The sequence below is a fragment of the Tetrao urogallus genome (assembly GCF_951394365.1).
Source record: "Tetrao urogallus genome assembly, chromosome: 2".
In the NCBI taxonomy this organism is placed as follows: Eukaryota; Metazoa; Chordata; class Aves; order Galliformes; family Phasianidae; genus Tetrao; species Tetrao urogallus.
The window spans coordinates 35,147,031-35,163,578 of NC_136814.1; the positions used below are offsets into that span (position 1 = coordinate 35,147,031).

The 16,548-nt window shown below is 36.0% G+C and overlaps 1 protein-coding gene across 1 annotated transcript in view; it reads right to left on the reverse strand.

Annotated features, from left to right (window-relative positions):
- Positions 1-16,548, reverse strand: part of WDR64 (WD repeat domain 64) — a gene marked incomplete at both ends in the record, with an annotated part of 62,012 nt that overhangs the window by 40,705 nt on the left and 4,759 nt on the right. Inside the window, 6 exons of the mRNA XM_079550757.1 lie at positions 820-954; positions 1,458-1,672; positions 2,564-2,671; positions 9,654-9,683; positions 12,538-12,641; positions 13,158-13,260. Coding sequence (XP_079406883.1) covers positions 820-954; positions 1,458-1,672; positions 2,564-2,671; positions 9,654-9,683; positions 12,538-12,641; positions 13,158-13,260 — 695 coding nt within the window. The remainder of the gene's footprint in view (positions 1-819; positions 955-1,457; positions 1,673-2,563; positions 2,672-9,653; positions 9,684-12,537; positions 12,642-13,157; positions 13,261-16,548) is intronic.

Here is a 16,548-nt window from a genome sequence, read left to right on the forward strand (position 1 = left end):
ACATGACACATTCCATCCCTTTTCAAGTACAGTAGCAGCTGCTTGCTGGAAACAATTGGGCAAGTTTTGTTAGCACTAATAAATTATATAATGGAACCACAATTACTTATGGAAAGGACATTTCAGAAGTGATTTGATGCACAGCTATTTTGATAATGTAATTATTCAATTGGCTAAATGTAATTTCAGTTAGCCATTGTATGAAAGTGCATATAGATATATATTTTATTGCATTTGAAGTTAGTGTTAACTGAAAGACCTACCAAGACATTCGTGGTTAACACTCTACACAAGAAACAGATTAGTGGTAGCATGTACAGTTTTGACTATTCTGATTTTCCAGTTTGTTTTCTTTCCAAATTAATTCTAGCTTCCCAAAACTTACTGAAAACTCAAATGGAACATTTTGCAGTTCACAGAATAAACTGTTTTCTTGATTTAAGCTAGTGGAACTGAATCTTTTGAAATTAAATCTGTAGCTGAAACTTTTGGTTTTGTGGATATTTAGTTTAAATAAAGTTTAAATAAATAGATACATGATATACACATAGCAATCTTTTCTAACTATATTTTTCCTGCTGAGAAGTTAAATCAGACAACACTGCCAATGTAGTTTATTTTTAGAGATGCAATAAACACAAACATCAATTCTTGCCTACATTATAAGCTAGGAAACAAAAACGTTCAGGTATTCAAGCAGTGGTATTTTTATATGCATTATCAGTGCTTTAGAAAAAACAGCTTCAATACAGCAAGATGGCACCTTGCAAGGCACTAATCTCATGCAGTTATGTTTTTCTGACTTTATCACATACTTACAAGTTGTCCTCTAGTCGCTTTATGTCATCTAAAACAAATGAATGAATGCTGTCCGAGGAGCAGGATCCAAAACAATTTAGGTCAGAAATATATTTAACTTTCAAAACCCAGTCAGCGTGAAGCTTGCGTTTAACACTATGGATACAAATTGAGATGCTATTATTAGGATTTAGTAGCATCTACTGCAACATGCCCATAGCTGGACACAAATTTTGTCAGTACGATTATACACAATAAATGCTATCACTGAATATCCAAGCCAGGTCCGGAACACATCTCTCAGCTCAATAGCAAACATATTAGAACAGAGCTAGTGTTAGAATTGAATTATGCTCTTCTCTAGTAATAATGATGCTTCTATTTAATAAGACACAATAAGGCTTCCCTATATCTGGATAAAAGCAATTGTGAATTCTTCCCTGAAATTTCACTCTCCAGCCCTTCTACTGTAAGATCTACTGAAAACTTTATCACTTCCTTCACACAACAAGCAAATTACATTACTTGCAGTTTTAAAAATTATTTTCTTTGTTAGGTTGGGTTAATTCACAGAGAAGCTGACCCTTCACTCCGGCCGGAGAACACTCCAAACTAACTAATAATGCCCAACATAAAATATTTTATCATAAATAACTTACATGTTAAAATCTTTGGAATCCAAGATCTGAAGTTGAGATTCTTTTTTACCTTTACATTGCTTCAATCCAAAGTGATCACTGGTCACTTTAAGTAAGTAAACATAGCCTTTGTCATCTCCCATTAGGATATTGTCCTCACCCACTTGATCAGACATAGTTGCCGTGCAAACACAGAGCAGACTGTTTTCCATTGGTTTGATGTTGAAGTAATTACCCTGTGAAATTCAGTAGTTTATTGGGATGGTGTATTTGCTAAGATCGTAAATGGTTTTCTTCTAGACAACATCTTTGTCAACAGGAGATGTGAGATAGCTGATTTACAGAATCACTAATCATAAAGTGAACAGTAACACACAGTTCAGAAGTTATTAATACAGCCTAGGAGTACCAAATGTGCTTAAACAGGCAATTAATTTTATTAATTTTAAGAGAACAAATGAAAAAATGATAAAGCTTTATCTTATTATAAAAATATTTACTTTGCTTCTTTTCCTTATATCTCCTCAAAGCTACTGAGAAAACCACAGAAACTGGGTGAAAGAGCCAAAGCATGGATGAGAAATCCTTGTAAAAAAAAGTCATATTTTGTAATAAAGTATAAGCTTGCATAAATATAAACTTGCTTGAACATATACTATCAAAATTGAGAAGCTTTTACATTTGAAAAGTCCAAACAAAAATATAATATGTGAAGCAAGATTTTCTTTAAATCAAGAAGTTATCTCAAAGGAGTATACGCTGAATTCCTTTGGAAGACCTGTCCCTTGATTTTTAATACAGTCCAAGATAGCCGTGCACACACATCAGATACATACACATTCTGCATTAGATACATGCAGAAAAACAAACTGCTTTTGTCAGTTTGTTTGCAACAACAATAGGACAAAAATTTCCTTTTTCTTTCAAGTTTTAAGACAGTCTAAAAATTACATTTGGTGTGGAAAGAGTATTCTTTCTTTAGAATGAATGGTTTCATTGAGTTCCTTCCTACAAAGACAAAAGTTAATGCATTCATCCTGTTGGGCAAAAGGGATATGAATGTACATTGAAAAAAAAAGTAACTTTCTCTAAATTTCCCTTCACATTTGCTTGATCCAACACACTACCTTTTTCCCTACTGAGGTATAGTCCCAGACGATGATTGTCCTTTCAGTTACAGCCACAACACATTTCAGCTGAGTTAGGAAATCACATCCATTCATCCAAGCAGTATCCTGATAAAAACAAAAAGAGCAGCTAAACAAGGATTTTCTGAGAATTTATAACCTTGTCTATTGTTTTAAGAAGTATTTAACCATCTCTGCATAAATTTCATATAGTCAGCTAGATGCAGTCCAAGCTAGTGAGACTGAGTTCTAACTCCAATAGTAGCTCACAAATGCAGTAGCTTGGCTCAGCCTGTAATCAGAAACTCACAGATACAGAGATTGCACATAAGAGGACATACACAACACAAGTACACTGTTTGTTGAACTGTGATAACACTGAAAAAAACTTATTCTGAGTACAGCAAAATGAAGTTAAGGGTTTATGTATCTGTGTTAAAGTGGATTTTTTTTCCTTGGATACAGTTTAATTAAAAATAAAAGTTAAAGGTACTCAAATTTCCAACTGGAGGTGAAACCCTACCCAAAAAATAAACCCTACAAAAATGAATGTCTCTGAAATAAGTATTTTGTATTAAATAATATAAAAACATGCTTCCAATAGGTAGATTCTATATTTACAAATATATGCAGAACATATGCTTGTATTAAACCATCTTTTGAATATACCTGCAATTATACAGATCATAACGTAAAATAATTAACCTTGCAAAGTGGAGACTCAAATTTACTATAATACTCTGAAATTTGCTTTTGTTTGACCATTAAACATATATACTGGAACAGTTATCAATTTTTGAAAATGTAATGGACCTTCCTAAAATGAGAGTGGTTTAGAAAAGGAATATGCTCCAGGTTGTATCAATGTTTTTTTTTTTTTTTTTTTTTTTTTTTTTTTTTTTTTTAAGCTTTAAAAAATTTCCATTCAAAATCTTACCCCATGGTTTATTAATAGATTTTATCTTACTTATTTTACTTATATTTATTTTCTACATTAACTCCATGTACTGTAATACAGGATGTTTTCTGATATACCTGCAATAGCAAAACCATTATTTTAAAAGTTACAGTTAAACAATGACGCAGACTTAAGTCACTTTTTCTCCCCTCCCCCCAGATCTTCAAAGAATCTATACCTACCTGTACCCTCTAAACAACACTAGCTCTAGTGGAAGTACTTGATAAACAGCTAAAATGGGGATCTGCGGTGCTCCATACACAGTTTTCATCCTTGAAGTGAGTTAGGAAGCAAAAATGACGGTGAACCGAAGTTTGGTCAGCAAAGTATGAGCCAGCAGTGTGGCCAGGTGGCCAGGAAGGCCAATGGCATCCTGGCTTCTATCAGGAATGGTGTGTTGAGCAGGACTAAGGAAGTAATCCTGTCACTGTACATTGGTAACGTCCCACCTTGAGTAGGCACCTCAGTACAGAAAGGACATTGAGGTGTTGGAGCAGATCCAAAGAAAGGCAACAGGGCTTGTGAAGGGCTTGGAGAATATGCCCTACAAGGAGACACTGAAAGAACTGAGGCTGTTTAGGCTGAGAAAGAGGAGATGCTGAGGAGAGACGTTATTGCTCTCTTTCAATATCTGAAAGGTGCTTACAGTGAGAGCGGGGCTGGTCTCTTCTCACTGGTGATGGGATGAGGCAGCAGCTGATGCTTCCACTTTTGTTTCAATTGTTATACACAGTATTGATTTTGCTGTTAGTGTAAAGGTTCCATAATACTGACAGTGATGTCAATACTCTATTGTTTCTTTCCCTTCTAACGGCCATGTGCAAGCGGTAATCCATTTACAAGGATTTCTTGAACTGTTTTTCTCCAAGAGACAAGAGGAAAATTGTACCCCTTCAGAGGCTACGGAGAATGCTTGGTAATTCTTACAGAAGACTTTGCTATCTCCAACTTTTTGGGTCTTCCACAATCGTGTCAGATAACAACAACTAACTGGCAATTAAAATTTTTTTTTCATAAGTTACCACCTTGTAGACCTGGTTTGTACTTATGCAGCCAGAATAACCAAGCTGCATCCTGCATAGGCTTCAAAGGCTATCATACACAGTGAGATGGCACAGAGGCAAAAAGATTATCAAACTCAAGCAATAAGGAGAATCTTTGCACTTCTTGACCACCTACAGAGGAAGTCTAAGAGTGTTTTTTTCTGCGTGTGTGTTTGTAGTTAAATTTTAGGAAATATAATAGGCCCTGATGAAAGGACTTAAAACCCTAACAACCAGAAACCAGAATATTTGTCATATACTTGCCTAGGAATACAAACAGGAATCTCAGATATTACTTGGAAACAAGTAAACAAAACTCATTGCATTACAGGACAGCGATGTGAGAAGACATCTGATACTATTAGCTAAAATATCCGAAAAGTCCTGCTCCCTGAAAATAATGTCCTGGCAACTGAATCCTCAAAAGTCAGTCAGTATTCAACTTCTGGAGTGATTTATCCCAGGTGAACACCAAGTATTTCTCACCTACTTAGCAGAAACAATCCAGTTACTGTGTGAAACACTGCTGAGTAACCAAAGAAATTAACAAGTAGCAACAACAAAAATAAGATTTTTGAGAATTACAGTAAGAAATACACACCATCTTTTATGTAACAACAAGCACATCTTTTCATAAGCAAACAATTCACATTAATGAAAACAGAGGTGTAATCCCGTGCAATTATAATGATATACGTGGCAGGGAGAACACTGTTAGAATATGAGAGAGATTACCTGATAAAAGCGTAAATCTAGCAATTCTTAATTTCTATATCTATACTACTTATTCTTCTCTGAGGATAACAGAAGTGGACAGCACAAGGAGTACATTTATTTTTGCTATGTTCCTGCTCACTATCTGCTGAAATTCCTAAATAAAGGCTTTCTGTAATTCTTAAGGCATAAGTATACTACAAAGAACAAAAGATGTAACTGTCTTGCTCAGATTTAGCTAAGAAGTTTAAAGTAGAAATTCCTGATTTTCCAAAATCTCCTAGTTCTAAACATTTTATAAAGGCACATAGGCATCACTGGCAAATGCTTTCACACAATGCTACAAATATGAAAATTGTTCTCTGTTTCTCTATGCCTCTTAGCTAATACATGGAGACACTGAGGCATCCAGATATTTGTAAGAGGATCTTGCTCCATGCAGCTAAAACTCAGTACAGCTTATAGATAACTGACAACCTAGTATAGTCCAAAGGAGGATACTGATATCACCTATCACTTCCATTTTTATTTTTTTTGTTTATGGAATGACACAGCCTTTCTAAATCAGTGGTTCAAAAATAAAGGCCTGGTTTAAAAGAGCATTGATTTGAGAGGACAAGTAGCACATTTGAAGGAGAACCAGACCTCAAGTGCTATTCTGTAAATGGAAAAAAACAATTGGACCAGAAAAGAAGTATAGACTAAACTATACTAGAAATTACTGGAAATTCCTGTAAGCCCAAAATTTAAGCCAAGAAAAGTAAAGACATTTTGTGTTTTATTTCAAAGATAAATTTTCTTAGATGCCTATTTAGAGAATTATTTCTTTTTTGTAGGAGTCAGTTCTCTAGTTGGCATTTTAACACCAACACTACAGGTAGAGGAAGAAGTGCTAGTTATGTTCTTCCGTTTCAGTCTACAGATGATAGGAGGCAGTATGATACAGGCAGTATGACACATCAATAGAGTGATGGAAGACAATATTCGCCCAGTTACACCAGTATTCTTCTTCCTTCAACAGAATTTTTTTTCACATTATAAGTGATTCACATCTTAAGAAAAGTTGCACTAAATTTGTCTTAAATAATTCAAGAGAAATTACTTAAATTACATCGAAGACCCATAGATACAAAGGTCTGCAGAAACAACTGAATTTGGCTTCCTTCATAGCACGCTCCAGAGAACATTCACTGAGAAATATAGAGCTTAACAGAAGTGCAGAGATTGTTGCCAAAGTTGAACGCTCTCCTGCAAGCTAGTTCTATGTTCTAGAATGTTAGCCATGGAATAAACAGGCTGTGTAAATAGTAGAGCATGGTGCTATATCCTTAAGATACACAATGAAATTTCTTGCCAAAACAGACTCCCTTGTGGGATTTGAGAGTTATCAGAAACAGAGTGAAGTCCTGAAAAAAAAACAATGTGCACATTGACAGACTGATTTGACTCACTGAGAAGCTGCAGATAGAAGAGTCTGACAGACTATAAGCAAAACATGTGGCCTACATTCAGCTTTAGAATGAAAGCTTTATGTGCTTCTCCTCTTTACAGTGCAGTACTTGACAGACAACCCAGTCAGCTACACCAGCTTTCACTATTCTTTCACCCCGTCACTCCAGGGCTCTGTCTTCACTTCCTCATCTTCAAGACAATTTTTTTTTTATCTCATCTGACTCTAGCTTCCATCCACTAGGTTTGTCTATGTTATTTTGTATTATCTGTCTTTTAAGGCATTTCACTTCCATGTTGCAAGAGAAGCAACTTATTCACTATCAATATTTCCATTCAACAGTGTTCCCATGCTGCCTACTATTTTTGGTCCCTGTCAGTTGGACAGTCCTTAACTCATTTAATATGTACTTTGATTTTTTTTTTTTTTTTTTTTGCAGTGGCCATATTTTAAAAACAGAAAGTCATGTGGTATTAAGTCAAATATAGCACAGTTTTAAGTTTTATATTTATGCCTCTGTTATTTCTGCTCAGCTACATAATCTCATCAAGGAATGAAATCAGGTTTGATTGAAGTGACCTGTTCACCATAAAATAGCTGGAACAAAATCATAAATGATTGACACGATGTAGTCACAGCTCAATTTCTATTTATACTGTCACAATGCTGGGAAAACTCCGATAGCTGCAACTTATGCTTGATTTTATTCCTAGAACTACTGTATCTCGCAGCCTTTCTGCTTTTGGAAAGACTCTGCTTACCTTCAGAAGGCCCCAGGTACGCACAAATGTCCAGCAAAGTACCCTTGCCTCCACTGCCAACCCTTAAATGAGGTCTGGGAAGGAGGGGGTCCTGGCTCCACTCCTTCTGGTTACTCAGATGCATTGCAATGCTCCTGAGTTCCCCTGGGTTGGCCCTGCCTTCCCACCGGATGCTCAATCACTGGTTCAAGCCATGACTTAGCATTTCTGCTCCACATACTATTTCTACTGCATAAGAAATAAGTGGAATTTATCCTCTAATCCTCCAAGGAAAGTAGAACTTATTATCTCAACCCATTTTATTTTACAGCGATTTGGGATAAGGATATAGCATCTCAGTTTTAAAAATAAAGTAGCTTAAAACATTATGTTCTATAAAGATCTAAATCTTTTAAAAACATCAAGAAGTTTCAGCCAAAACTAAGCAGTTTCACTGTTTTCAGCATAGTAACTAGAGGAAGAATGAGAGCAAGCTGTATTAGCTAAGGAGAAGACCTTTCAGTGCAAACATTTAAATAAGAATATTTAATTAAGATTGCTCATTTCCTAAGACAAGGCAGAGTAGGAAGAAGAGAGACATTTTTAACAAAAGTGGTGAAAATTTCACAATTCTCATACCAAAAAAGGAAATAAGCAACTGCTAATCCTCCAGACAGAGGGCTTAGAAGGATTTCATTGTGTGCAACAATGATCTCCACCAATCCAGTGATACCCAGCAGCAATGATACCCCATCCCAAAGGGGAGAAATCTGAACTATTCCTATCTTCCCTCTTTCTTTCCCTAGGGAAGCATATAAAAGTAGGTGCACCTCAGCTGGAAAAACATTGGAAGATGGAACATAGTAAAAGAGACAGCAGATGGTGCAGAGCTGAAGAGCTATCAGCACTCACAGATACTGTAAAATGTACCAGTTTTGATATTGTATCTGTTTGGAATCATAGTTTCAACAATTATTACACTACAACATGGAGAGGTACCATCATTTTAAACCCATGCTCCTTTCTCCCGTACCATCATTTTAAACCCATGCTCCTTTCTCCCTTCATATGTCAAGTCTCCTTGAACAGTGCAAATTCTGCCATTGCTGACAAATATTTTCCCATAAACACCGTCCACCTCTACTGATGATTAATTCTAAAATTAGTGTGTAGTGCCCAGAAGAAAAAGAGTACTATACACACACATACTGCCCAGTGCAACATCAGATTGGCATCCCAGCTTTTTCCCTTTGGTGTGCCTGGGGAAAAGCACTGAACATTGTTCTGATCTAATTCTACCTTTACATATATGGACTGGAAAAATTGTTTTTAGAAACAATGCAGGAGTAAATTATTAAAATTCACTCCTGTAACAGAATTGTAAGAGAAGTTCTAAATTGACCTTAGTCTGTTTCTAAAGCCAGCAGGTCTCAAGAATGTTCTTTACAGTTTCTCTCCCCACATCAATTCCACAGGACAGATTAGCTTGCAACAAATTAAATGCAATCCATGCCCAGACTTGCTAACTTTGAATAGTTGGGCCTGCGGCCTGGAGTATTTCTATTTCATTTTAGAACACACATGGTATGTGAATAAGAATCAACACAACTGCACTGTCCCCTGGCACAAGACGCCCACACTGACTTTAAGGTCAGGGGATCACTTCGCTGTGTTAAGTCTGATGGCACTTCTCTTGTCTGTAGGTTAACTAAAGGAAATTAATTACCAAAAATGTGCAGTGATAATCATAGGGTAAAAATCAGCTTTTAAAGTACATACCATATTGTCTACCAATCCAACTAGCAAGATGCCGAACTGTTTTTCACTAACAAAGTTATATTTTTTTCTCAGTCAAATTTTACACCAACAAAGGAAGTGTTACAGCTTAGAAGAAAATGTCTTAGAAAAGTAATGAGTAAAAATTTTACCAACAGACAATTCGGTAGAAAAAAGCAAAATTTATCTCAGATTTCTTTTATCAGAAGAAATAAATCAGGTTACATAAACGCTTGTTTAACTGAAAGGAAAAAAATTGAGTGTGTTCACCCAATGGGATCCCATGTCAGGTTACACAGAAGTCTCAAGGTCAGAAGACATACCGAACGATACTCAGTCTCCGATTATTTCACCATAACAATTCTTGAATTCTACTTCAAATGATTTAAAAGGAGGAAAATGAACTTACTTTAACGCTGGTGGTTGCCAGAACTTTCATCTGAAAAATAAAAATAATAACTTGTTAGCATTTAAACTAGAAGTCTGAAAACAGCTCTCCTGTATCACAGGCAGAACAGAAGCTAAGTAGCCAATAGAAAGAGTTTGCAGTTAACATCTGAGAAAGGTATTTAAACCTACTGACGATTCCTCTACATGTAAAGTGAGGAACTTAAATTCTCCTATCCAAGTTACTTCACTTCGTTCGTTTTTAACATTTGTGATGTTTGGCTGAGCAACAAAGAAAAAACACAATTTTTAATAGTGGAGTACAGATCCACTGTCTTTCTAATGAAATCGTACTTATAATGTTCTTCCACAGCCATAACTCCCATGAGAGATAGGATGTGGGATACAGAAACACAAGCTGATTCTGGCCCAGATTGTGTGAACTCGTGCCAGCCAGGTAGAGACAACACCTTACATTGAAAATAGAAATAACCATATTGATATAGCACCTTTCAGCGTTAACTATTATCAGGCAGCCCAGTGTATGTCTTGGAAACTAATATGTTGAAAGTCACAGGGAGGTAGGCATATCTGGTGTCACTGTACAGCAGAGACAGGGTCATTTTCTTTGTGTTCTAGCTCTATGTTCAGTTTTCAAAAGCAGTTTTTCCCCCTCATGAAACACTAGTAGATGCTTTTTCACCTCCTCTTGCCCATGTTCCTCATCCATAATACATCTGTAGCTCCTCATTCCTATCCCAGCAATTCCTCACTTCATAAAATGAGAAGCAGTGATCATGGTATTTCTTCTCACAAAGGTGTGATGCACAGTGTTACCAAGGATGGTCTTCAAATAGAGTACTGTTAAACAATTTTCACATTAAACTGAAGTTTACTATACTGAAAAGCAGAGTGGTGGTTTAAAATCTCTTTCTTATTCTTATATGTAAATTGGGTTTTTTACCTTTTTAAGCTATTCTCAGATTTCACACAGTATCAATTAAAAACTAGTTATATGTGCTTTCCAAAGAGCAGATAAAACAATACTAAATTGATCTTGTGGAAAGCTTATTTGCACTCGACATCAGTTTTCTTTAGTGTGAATGAACAGGATATGGCCCTGTCTTTTCCTCCATGTAAAAGTTTCATAATAGTCAAATGTCTCAGATGTGGCAAAGTTAAAATGTGTTTTATGTCAGATTCCCTGATTATATCAGACCAAATACTCATCACTCATGTACATGGAACACACTGACTTGTGTGAGATATATATGAATCCAAGAAGATCATGTATTTAATGGTCTGTACTTTAAAAGTGCAAGAATTAGACAAGAATAAATTTCATTGTCTGATTGTCAGTACGTTTCTCATGAGCTCATATTTTGAGCAGAAGTCTTACCAAGCAGCACCTCCAGGGCAAGTATATTCATAGTCCTTTATCAACATGCTAAAAAGACAGAGTAGACATAACAACTCACTAGCTGAGGTTTAAGGACAGGACACATTAAGTCCTTGGCCTTTGACTGAAGAAAAAAATGATGTAAAAGGTGTTAATTCTTTATTTGGCTTTATGATATGAAGTCATATCTTAGTAACAAGATTCAAGTGAATGCAATGCTAAACTGCTATATTTTTCTCTTGCTTGCATCAAGATGCATCAGAGCAATTTTAACGAAGTCAAAGGTCATTTGCTCAGATCAACTGAAATGTCATAGTGCCTTAATCATTTTCAGAATGTAAATCCCATTTGTAAATGGGATTTGAGGTTTCCTGTAATTCACTGCGTTAAGCAGCTGGGTGTAATATCAGTTACACTGCAGTCACTGATGTCACAGTGACATCAGTCCAGACTATGAGAAAGCAGCAATTGAGAACTTCAAGCAGTTGGAGGGCTGGAGGAGGTGGGGGAAGGAGAAAGGAAACTAATTTTAACATTGTACTTTGTGAAATTATTTTTTGTAGGTATGCAAGAGGGATAAGTCTCTGGAGGACAAAGAACTAGGCTTTCAAACAAATTACTTCAGTATTTACCAAAACTGCAGTATTGCTTTGTTGTTTAATCATCCACAGGAGAACATTGTTGCTTTGCGAGCCGCTGTTAGAAGCGTTATACACTAATTAGCTGACCCCCTAGAAAATATTATTGCCATTTAAAAGCTTCACTGCATTGTTTGATAAAGCTTTTAATAAATTAGTCATATTAAAATTATATAAATGTAAAGTGCCAATGAACATAGAACTGTGACGTACCTCATGGCAGCTAGGATTGTATGTTTAAATAGTAATATCATCTGAGAGACTCATTTACAAAATGTACTTTAAAATGATCTTGAACCTGAACTTCTACTTAAAATGGTACAGGTTTCTCTACAATTTGCTGACAAGAGAAGTGACTGTGAAGCAGTGTCATGAAGACTGACAAAATTCAAGACTTTCAAGCTTTAAGAGCTTACTGTATAGAATAACTTTTTTTTGCAAACAACCAAAAAATCTTTCTGCACATTCTAAATATTCCCAGTAGCTGCAGAAAACAGTTAATTCACTGGTTTCCACTGTGTATGCAATACACAGTGACAAATACAGCATATGCAGAATTTAAGAATAAAAAAGAGAAAAGGCAGATTATTTTATATTGAAGGGACTTCTAGTCATTTCCTTATTGGCAATCTCTATTTACTTATTTGTTTATGCTATTTACTTATCAATTTATCTTTTATGGATTGTTGAGTAGGATTATAATTAAAAATAACAATGTACATTTCCCACTGTATTTAAAAGTATAGGCAAAGTTAACTTAAAAAAGATGCCTGGCTTTTTTATGGGTAAGTTTGCACTCTAGATCACAGTTCACTCAGTTCATGTATATACTACCTAGTAGAACAAGGAAAAGTTTGAGTCAGAATTACCTTCTTGTTAAAAATAGTTAGCACTCCTTTCTGAGAGGATGTTACTGTGAAATCCAGATGGGGCACCTTCACTATACTTGTAATCATATCTCGTTCCTTGACAACTGTGAAAGACATAAGATGACTCTTCATCTCACAGACAGAAAGCTCTACATACAGTACATACCAAAAAACCTCCCATAATACTAAACAAATCAAACCATGTACCAAGAACATTTTATCTCCCTGAAATACATATTGGCACCAACTTCAAGGCTGTAAAACATAGTCATATTATTCTATACTCGATTTTATAAATCATGTTGCATTTTAAAATAGCATTAATACATCATCCATCTGCTAGTTCTTTCTAGAATATATGTATATATGATGTATTTTTTTTAAAAACACAAAAGGCAAATAAATAGTCTGAGTCAGACACCTTACTAATTTCAAAATGATTCAGGACTGCTCAGGCACCTTAGTAAGAAACTTACTCTGGAACACACAAGAAGCAGCAGCATGATTAGTAAACAAAAGCAACCGTGAGATTTTATCACCGTAACTTCAATAAGATGTGCAATAGGGAGCACTGAACAGACACATTTTGGGAGTTTCTGTTTTAAACACAAGATGATTACCTGGATAAGTAATCTGCTGTTTTGCAGATGTAAGGAAAACTGTGTTTTCTTCTTTGAAATGGGAAGGCGTAGCACCATTTCCTCCTATGAAATAGCCAAAAACCTGAACAAAACAAAACAGAACAAAACTAGCAGTTTAAAACTATACTACATCTGGAACATCTGTTTATATACAGATAGTCAATTTCTGTGTCTCATTTTTCTATCATCTCAAATTCCTGAATAAGGAATTTCCCTCCATTATTCCTCTCAGTTATTAGCTGTCAATATGACTTTAGATTGCAGAGATCTGCTAGTCAGGCACAACTTCTCATCAACACTTGGGAAGAAGCCAGAATAAACAGGATACCAGGAATAAAAACAGTCTAATTGATAAAGCTATTACTACCAGTTTGGTTTGCTATGATTGCATGTAAGCAGTCATTTTCCATTTCCTTTTTCCATTTTTATCTACTTGTGCTTCCTGAGCTAGACTTCAGCTAGAATGAAAGACTGGAGGAAGCAGATGAAACAAAAGTCACGACGTTTGTAAACTGATTCAAAGTAGCATAGTGGTTAGTCTACATAGAAGAGCTTTTCCCTCAAGATCCATAGATTGCTGCTTGCTTGGGGGAGAAAAAAAAAGTATACAGAATGTTTTTTAAAACTTTTTTTTTAACTATTTCCCTCAGCCTGACGATGTTTTATTTGTAGTAATGGTAATGAAGATTCCTGGAGGGGAAATGCAGGTTGGTAGCTAATTTCTCCCAGGATGGCAAAACATTTCAGCTGAAATGCTCTCAGCAACTCAATCCCTGTACCCAAGTGTAGGTTAGTCATCTCCTCAGGAAATGAGGTCAGCCCTTTATAGCTGTACAGAGAGATATTTTTTCATCTCTTTTGTCGTATTATGGACATCATCTGGTCAATTCCTTTAATGTGCTCTGAAAGCAAAGCTCATTTGTATGCAAGACAAAACTTCACACTTCTTTCTAGTTTAGTATTTTTCATACACTAGAACATTCTATTTTCTTATCTGAGCAATTCACGTGTACATCTTTCAACAAAAAGCATTCTGCATATTCTTACAGAAAAATATTAGTCTCTATCTTTCACTTCATAGCACCCTCCTTACTATGTACACAATTATAATCTATCAGAAAATATCAGTCAATACATCATCCATTACAATCCTTTCCTTTGTTTAATTTCTTGTACCACCACCTTGTCTTTCCATCTTGTTTCCAAACAAGAACAAATCTGAACAAACAGATTCATGCTTGAATGCATCTCTGCAACAGGTGCACACCTGGAATTCCTATCATTTACGTCATCAATTAAGATATTAAATAGTATATTTACCAATACTTACCCCTGGCACATACATCAATATCGTCTTGCCTTAATTGGATTTTATGCCACTGAGAAATTCAGCTAGTATTCTTTCTGTCTCCCTGCCCACTAACCCATCCTTGGTCAGCTTGACTAAGAGTATGTCATGGGAGACAACATTACAATCCTTACTATAGTCAAGATAAACATCACCCACTGCCCTCTGCTTATCCACCAAGATAGTCATGCCATTGTAGAAGCCTATTAAGTTGGTTATATGCAATTTCTATATTTCCCCTTTGGAAACTCATGTTGACTATTCCCAATCACTTTCTTATCTTTTATGTGTTTGCATATATTTTCTAGAATTAGTGGTTTCATCACCTTCATCAGGGATTGAGGTTAGGCCTCTAGATCCCTTGATCATTCCTCTCATCTTTCTAGAAGATAAGAATGACATTTTGTATTTTTAGCACATTCCCATTTTTCCAGGCAAAGGAGAACAGGCTCTTCACCTTTCTCAGGACTAAGTTTTTGGTAGGAGAATTTTTTTTTTTTTTTTTTTTTTTTTTTTTTTTTTTTAAGTAGTACACTGACCTGATATGAGGTCACTGCTGAGTCTTGATGGTGTGGTTGGGCCAGCATAGTATCTGACCTAAGGCCAACAGAGGTGGAAGCCCTCTAAGTGAGATGCCCAGGTGTGCCCTATCATGCCTCTTACAGACATCAGACAGTGACACATCTGATTTCTGCTCAGCAAGCAGAACACTGCCCTAAAAAGGCATATCTCTTTAGCAGGGGTTGTGGTGACGGAACAAGGGGAAATGGCTTTAAGCTTAAAGAAGTTAGATTTAGGTTGAGTATTAATAAAAAGTCTTTTACAGTGAGGGTGGTTATACACTGGAACAGATTGCCTAGAGACATGGTGAATTCTCTGTCCCTGGAGACTTTCAAGGTGAGGCTGGATCAGGCCCTGGGCAACCTGATCTAACTGTGCACGTCCCTGTTCGTTGCAAGCTGGTTGGACTAGATGGCCTTCAGGGGTCTCTTCCAACTCTAAGGATTCTAGGATTCTGATTTAAGAAATACCTCAGAGTAGCATAAATGGCTTCTGCTGACTCCAACATGGAGACAGGGGATCTCAACTAGTGCGCAGCCCATAAGCAGAGACTGACAAAGAACATACAATATGAGGCAAAATGCAATTTACATATATTTCATGTTTGCCACTAAGATAGAGCTTTCAAAGGGTCAACCACCTTCAGGGAAGAAACGCAGAGGTTTGATAAATGATAGCTGTTAGACTAGGATATATTTTAGAACCACTGAATACCTAAGAGTGAACTCTAACATGACTAAAAAGAAGATTTTAATTTTTTTTCCCCTCACAGAAAAGTACCACCTGAGTATAGGTATATTGCTGTGGAGAATGCTGGAAACTCTTGAAAATAAAGGTACTTGAAAAAGGGAAACATCTGGAAGAGAAAGGAATGGAACACTTGCATAAGGCCATGCTTTTTTAAATAATGGAAATAAATTCTGCAGATTTTGTCAAGCTAAAGAGGTGCCAGATATGGAGAGGTAAATTTGAAAAGTTTATAACTGTGAGGGCAAGAAGGAAAGAAAATGGTCAGAGTTCGGAGTTCTGGGAAGGGAGAGAGACAGAGACGATGAAAGAGGAATGTCAAAAGAATGAAGTGATGTATGCTTCCTCCTTGGCTTTCAAGATAAATGAAATGCTCAACAGTGTTAAACAGCAGGAGAATTCAGGAGAACAGGATGAAATTAAGTCCTTGTAGAATAAAATTTGAAAACCAGAGCATAGATCACAAAAGATGTGATGAATATTGGGTAAGTTACAGAAAGTAATCAAGATTGATGATACAATTGAAAAAATAAGTGATGAAAAGGAAGCTAAAGCAAGATCAAGGCTACTTCCATTTTTCATAGAGGGTAATCAATATATGTTCAAGCAGCAAGTTAGAAATGTGATTTGTCTAATATAATTAGCAGTTTAATGAACATTATAAGAATGAATATATCAATTAGAGGAGACTTATTTCTGTCACCATCTCTCTCA